The sequence below is a fragment of the Plectropomus leopardus genome, unplaced genomic scaffold (assembly GCF_008729295.1).
Source record: "Plectropomus leopardus isolate mb unplaced genomic scaffold, YSFRI_Pleo_2.0 unplaced_scaffold29054, whole genome shotgun sequence".
In the NCBI taxonomy this organism is placed as follows: domain Eukaryota; kingdom Metazoa; phylum Chordata; class Actinopteri; order Perciformes; family Serranidae; genus Plectropomus; species Plectropomus leopardus.
Window position 1 is genome coordinate 1 of NW_024631662.1, and position 7,109 is coordinate 7,109.

Genomic DNA, 7,109 nt, shown 5'->3' on the forward strand with positions numbered 1-7,109 from the left:
CCCTGCTTTTAACGTAAAAAAAGTCATTGAATAGCATGTCAAAAATCTTTTACGCATCTCCAGCTCAAAAAGAAATCTATCCCCGATGGTGTTTATGCACGACTTCCCGTTACTTCTATTTCCAAACAAAATAACATTTCACCTGTTGTCATCAACTTTTATCCAGACAAAAAAGCGTAAAAATGAGCTTTTTTTACCTGCTGTTCCACACAGATCCACACTGAGCGTCTGTTCGAAAGGCTTGGTGCTGTACTGGGACTCTCTGCAGGTGGAGACACAACCGAGATCAAAGAAGAAAGAGAAAGAAATTAAAGATTGCTGTGTCATGCTGGAATCTGTTGTATTTTTCAAACGTCTAAAGTCAACAGGAATCCAATAACAGCCTCGAAGGGCTTCCCAGTGAAAGCTCGGTTTCCCCCCCAAAATAAAAATGGCACAGTTTCAGCTGATGTCTGCTGAATCTGAATTATGTTTCTCGCTGTAAATGCTACTGGCATTTCTCGGCGCTCCTCATTTCTTATCACAACAACCATACGTACTCCGCTGTCCTCTCCGCTATTCTTCTTCTGCTTTCTATTTCTGGCTGCCTGTTTCTGTTTCTGCAGTTGCCATGAAAGGTAGGAGCGGTGCCGAGTGGATTGCCTTCAGGCGGGATATTACTTACCCTCCACAAAGAAGAGGAGAGTAAAATAAAATTTAAAAAAACCACACACACTGCTTTTTTTTTTTTTTGGTGAGCGCTTCAGAAGACAGATTCATTTAGAAGATGGACGGACGCCAGGGGTTTGTGCAAGAAAACATTCGGCTTTGTGACTGACTGGAGCTGGAGAGGGTCCAGGGTTTGAGGCTGGATGTTAGGGAGGTTAATTTGGAAAAGTAAGAGCAGTGAGGGCACTCCGTCTGGCACAGATTAAAATCGAAGTAAACCAGCCAGAGGCCCCGATTCATCAGGGATCCCGGAATAAAACCGCTGAATTTGGGCCTGGTTTATCTCGTTACATATTTCAAAATACTATACAATCTTATGAGATTATACATGACCGAAAACCAGGCTGAAACGAGGATTACCAGCTGGTGGTTGTATGTCTCTGCACACCAGTGAAGTTTCAGTTATAGTTCACATCCGTGTGTGTGAAAACGCGTGCGTCACACACATCGAGAGCACGCAAGATCTTCAGTCAGCACAGTTTCAAGATTAGTGTCACCAATTCAGCGTCTGACCAAACGTCTCCCCTTCTGTTTCTGAGATATGATGCTGAGTAACAGAAAGAAACGTGTTTTTGCAGAACTATATGACGTCGACGTGAACTCGAACTATGGCCTTTTGAATTAAGCTAAATTTAAAGAAATTCCCTCGAGCCGTTTTTGAGATATCGCGTTCACAAAAATGGAGCGTACAGACAAAAACATTGTGTATCACTGGCGTGGAGTCACAAAATGGATACAGGCAGATTTTTTGAAGCATAAGGATAAATCTGGTTATATTCTATCTCCTTTTCGACTTTTCTGGCGACTTGTCGATGACTTATAGTGGTTTGAGATCCACAATCCGGCCTGGTCTCGATAACTCGGTCAAACTTTGCTACACTAAATGTAAATGTGTTCATAAGCAGCAGCTGGTCGTAAGTTGTTCCAGAGGCTTTTTGCTCCCAGCCAACATCAGCTCCGCAGGCCAAAAACTCAATATTTGGAAATAAAAATGTATGAATTATGGACTGCCGCCACATCGTGAAGCACTAGTTTATATAACTGGGACAATGGGACAAATGGGATTGAATCAATCAGTGCCGAATTTTAAAAATTAAAGGTGATTAACGCAGTGGTTTGCATGTTTACAGGCATTAGATTACTACAGCTGAAACAATCCTCTGCTACTTAATGGAATCTGTGTCTCGCTCAGCGCTCATAAATAAACGATTCCCACGATGTTGAGTGCATTTCCTCAGCAATCTGGAACAGCAGCTCCCATTGAAACCATTAGTATTTTACGTCAGACGTTAAAAGGGGAAAGTCTACCTGGAATAAGAGCCCGGCCATGTTCTGCCGTTATGCATTATGGATACACGGACAGTACAGTAGTTTTACATATCCTGCATCAATATTGATTGATATGGAGGATCTGCAGAGATATGAGCTCACATTTTAAGTTCATATCAACAACTCTGACTCTTGAGCACTTCACTGGTTCATGTAGAGTCTTTTTACTGGACATTAGCTGCCTGTATCAGACCCAATAACCAACCTTCTGCTGCGGTCTTTTAACAACAAGCAGACGCTATTTGATATTCGCACCTGTCCAAATATTCAATACATCTTTAAGAACCATTTTGCATTTTGGCCCAGGTCTTTTTGGTTTTAACCGCTTGAAACCTGAGTAATTTTGCTTTATTTCTTTCAAAAACATGATAAGAAGGCAACGAACAACTTCAAAAGATGGACGAAAATGCACAAAAAATTGCAAGAATGTAGTAGAAAGAAAATGATCTGAAATTAAGTGAGAACAACAAAACAAGAACAATGGTACATTTTTTTTTGCCTGAAACATAATTTTGATTATAACTTGAGGGATTAGTGTTATAGTATAGTTTTCTGGACATTTTCTCTTGTTTTTGATCTCTCCCACCTAATTTTCAAGGCATTTTCTTTGTACTTTTTACTTTTTATTTGCAATTTGCAGTTTTTTTTTCATGTTTTTAAAAGAAGGTTTCAGAGGTTTAAATGCTTGTAAAAGGCATCTGAACATAGACGCAGTTAAAAGGTTTATGCAAAAATAAAGACGAATGTTGAATTTCTAGATATTAGCATGCCAAGAATTTAGCCATAGTTAACGTGTGTATTTTTTTTTAGAAAAGCTGAAGTGAAATCAAGCACTTAAGGCAGCAACAATCCTAAAAAAAAGCCTGCAAAATCCTGGAGGGACTGATTATAATCAAGTGAGGCCAAGGACAAAAGACATTTATAAAAAGATTTTTTTCCGCAATTCTCAACATAAAGAACCGTCTCTGCTGCTGCAGGCTGGATGCTGCATGGAAAATGAGGGAGTACTTATGCCGAGCTCCCACTGCATGATGAAACCCAGCAGGTACTTTAGATTGAAGAGAGAAACTCACCCTGTGGACTTGGGGTTGAGAGGCAGACAGAGGCAGGCTCGCTTCTCTGCAATCAGAAAAAAAAAGCCAGTTACAACCTCGCAGAACTTTACATGCATGCTGGAAATGTCCGGGATTTGTCCCTTCATAGCAGCGGTGAGAGTGTTGCCATCTAAGGCTGCATTCACACGCAACTGAGCGTCTCAACAGTGTCATTTTCTCAGCCATTATGTGACTCGGATATAAATAATCTGTCACATTTTTAAACTTTGTATTTAAGACATACATTAAAACTCTCACATCTCCAAGGACATGAAGAAAATCCCACATCAGTCACATTTGTCTGAATGTCGCTGCAACAGCAGCTGAGTCAGTGTTTGCGAAATGGAAAAACAGCCAAACAATGCAATGCACCCTATTTTCAGATTAATGTATTAATTTTAATTTTGATTAGAGGTTATAAAAAATGAGAACGCGTGTTTCCTCTCCATCTCACCGTTGTGGCAGCAGGATTTGGTCGGCTCTGTTGGTCCGGCGCTGCCGTCACTCGACGTTAGCTGCTCTGGCTGCGTCTCCGTCGTCGTCCCTCCTCCTGCTAGGGTCGGCAGGAGTTTGACCCCTGCCCGTCCCTCCTCCTTCTCCTCCTTGTCCTTGCCCTCTCCTTCCCTCGCCCGTGCAGGCCGCAGCCTCTTGGCGAAGCGGCTGGGGAAGGAGGCCAGGCGTCGGGAGCGTCGGACGGAGAAGGAGCCGCTGTCCTCTGCGGTCTCCTCTGGGCTTTGAGGCGCCTCGGAGGAGTAGCTTCTCCTCTCAGGGGAGGACGAGTCTTTACGAAGCTCTGGTTTCGGGGTGCTGGGGGAGTGGGTGGGGGCTGATTTAGCCGGGGCGGCAGGAGCAGAGACTCTGTTGGGGCTGTGGGAGTGGGAGTAGGGAGGGCTGTGCAGTCTGTAAGGCTTGCTCACATCGAAAGAGCTGCTCTGCTGCAGGAGCTCACGGAGGAGGGAGTTGGCCTTCATCTCCCTCCGCCTTGCAAAGGGGAGCCTCCTGGGGGCACCGCTGCCTGCGCCAGTTAAGCCCCCGCTAGTCCCGGGGGTAGCCACCAAAACAACTCTGCTGTGAGAGTTTGTGGCGGCGAGGCGGGCGGCCTCGGGTCTGGCCCGGGGCCTCGGGGCGTCGCGGTCCTTACGCTCCCAGCCCTGCTGCTTGCGTGTGGGCAGGCAGTAGGTGTGCATGTACGTGATCAGCTCCACCACTGAGTGCAGTTCTTTCTCGGAGCTGAACTGAGGCTTGGCTGGTTCAGCCGGGACAGCAGCTACGACCGCGCCGCCCTCCACCTCGCTGCTGGAAGACTCCTCCTCTTCCTCCTCCCCTTCCTCCTCTTCATCCTCCTCCGACTCACTGTCCTCGTCCTCTTCTTCCTCTTCGTCCTCCTCTGTGTCGGGGGCCGGGGCGTCCTCTGAATCCCGGGCGGTGGTGAGGTGGCGGTGGAGCTCGGTGCACAGGCGGCCCGCGGGGCGCACGGCTCGGGGCTTCCGCTCCTGACGGAGGTCACTCTGAGGGCGGAGACACAGACATAAATACCAGCACGAGAACTCGTCAAACTGGGTCCTCGTTAATCCAAATTCAGAACCCATCTGCTGTCGGTCTGATAATAATAAAACAGCCGGATACAAAAACTGTTTCCGTCTCTAAAGGTTGTTTTCACATGAGGAAAGATCTGCAGATGGGCGACAGGAAGCAGAGAATTCCCAGAAAATACCCCCAAATTCTTTGTTTTTAGTTGAGAGGATGAAGATCACAGAAGGAAGTTTAATTTCAAACCTCAGTATGCACAAACTACTTTAAAACAAATGTGCATTTCAGTACGTGGTGTCAAACTGTGGAGTTCTTCAGAGAGCGATTTAAAGGGTTGCATCAGTATCTTCAAAAAAATGTTTACGGACAAAATAACGAGGCAATATGAAGTTGCCAGGTAATGTTTTTTTGGTAAGTTGCTTTGTTTGATTTATTTATTTTTTTCTTTCTCTCTTTCATTTTTCTGTGAGCACTGATGCTACGTAACTGACAAACCAATCATCTATTTTTATTTTATTTATTTTTGAGAAAGGGGGGCCGGGTAAAATCCTCCCTGTCCCTTTTCCATCAGGGAATGTAATGTATCAAACAACGCAGGGTCTGATTTTAATTGTCTGTCTCCACGAGCGGAAAGTGATTGAATTTCTGCATGAAGAGGTGCTTTAAAAATGCTAAAGCTTTTGTGCTGTTTACGGCCGTGCCAACCGTCAAATCAGGACAAAAAACGAGAGATCAAATCTTGAAAATAGTGACACATAGAGGCAAAAAGTTTGAAAAAGTCACAGAGAAACGGCGGCAGACGTGGATTAAAAACCAGTGACCACTTCGTGAAAGGTGAGGCTGTAATCATTTTGCTTCTTCAGTTTGTATCCGGTTAATATCTTAAAAAAATACGACCAGAGTGGTGATATTTCTGCACACATACGACATTATTTTTTAGGCTTCTGTCAATGGACATCGATATGAAATCTCAACCTTAGATTGAAAATAAACCTCGGCCTGACTCAGAGAAACTGACACTTAAACTTGACATTTACTATTGATATTTTAGATTGAACTTTTCTTTTTTATCCGACTCGGCTGTAGCTGGAAATATCTCATCACACTGTCAACAGCCGTTCATGGGCACAAGAAAAATGAACCACCTAACAAAACAGAAAACAGAGCCTTGAACACATGGGTGCATCTTCAATTTCCTGCCCTGGATCCAGAAACACTGAACAGGCAGCCGTATACTCTGCTCTCCACGCTGCGAGGGTGAATCAGCGTGCAGCTGAGATGAAATGGCTGATTTTGTACTGCTCACACACACAGAAAAACACCGACTATGATTCACTGTTGCCCTCTTGCCCTGTCAGTCAATACTCCCGCCATCTGCCACAGCAAAGCCACACTGCTGTCAAACTAAAGCTCACGCACACACACGGATGCATCCAGGCTCGGCTTATCCCCCGTGCCGCGTCCTGTGCGTACTTTGTATCCTGCTCGCTCAAGCCAGAGCGGCAGAGGGCCGTGTGAGGGCTCGCCGTGCTTTATGCTTGTACAAGATAAATGACTGGTGTTGCAATCAATGACCGCTTGAAGCACAATGCTAGCAGCTATCCAATTACTGCTAAGTCATACAGCAGGAGCCATTGTAAACGTCCTCTCCTCCCCAAACACCACATCTATCACGCAGCAGCCGAAGGCCTCTGCGAGCTTGACGGCTCCGAGAGTTTTTAGTCCAGAATGACATCTATCAGTTGGAAAATAAAAACCTGTTGTGCATTGAGCTGCTGGCTGGACTTTGGAAAGCTGATTTTCTTTTCCGGTTTCTATGAACGGCGACCAACAATTCAAGCCCTTCCAGCGCTGCTCTTTACCCGATACGAGTTTTTAAAGGCCAAAACTGACGGCTATTGTTTCAGAACTGAATCCGCCTCCTCTTCAACAGCTCCATGATCATTTATTCCTGCCGCAGCCCGAAATTAAACCTCAACGCTAAAACTCTCCCCAGAAGGCCGTTACAAAGAATAACTTTAGGTCGGACTGATGTTGTTTAACAGCAGCGTGATGCAAATCTTAAAGAAAGGACACGCATTAATCTGCCGAGAAAAACTTTGATGCAGAAATTCCAACAAATAATACATTTTCTTGTCTGCAGCCTTCATAATTTAGTGCTGGTTAACCCTTTGAAATCTGAACACATTGGCTCGATATCTTCTTTAACCTGATGAGAACAAAGAGAAACCCTAAGAACAACTTTATAAGAAATGACACAATTTGACATTTTTGGGGGCGCTGCCTGTTTATGCCTGGAAGAAGGTCTCTGACTAAAAACTGGATGCTTTTTCTTCAGCTTTAGTTTTATGCTTCATATCTTCAGCACCTCAACTAAGTTTGTACACCGCATGTATTTTTCTCCAACAAATTAGTAAAAAGTTTACGGGAAAAGAACCTGAAAAAAAA

At 44.7% G+C, this 7,109-nt stretch overlaps 1 protein-coding gene across 1 annotated transcript; it reads right to left on the bottom strand.

Moving 5' to 3' along the window:
- Positions 1-197: 197 nt before the first annotated feature.
- On the bottom strand, positions 198-4,720 carry LOC121938278 (peroxisome proliferator-activated receptor gamma coactivator 1-beta-like; the record flags this gene model as incomplete). Its single annotated transcript, XM_042481544.1, has 3 exons — positions 3,586-4,720; positions 3,111-3,156; positions 198-262 (listed from the first exon to the last, which is right to left on the bottom strand). Coding segments are annotated over exons 1-3 (1,246 nt in total), but the record flags the coding sequence as incomplete, so codon positions are not given.
- Positions 4,721-7,109: the final 2,389 nt, after the last annotated feature.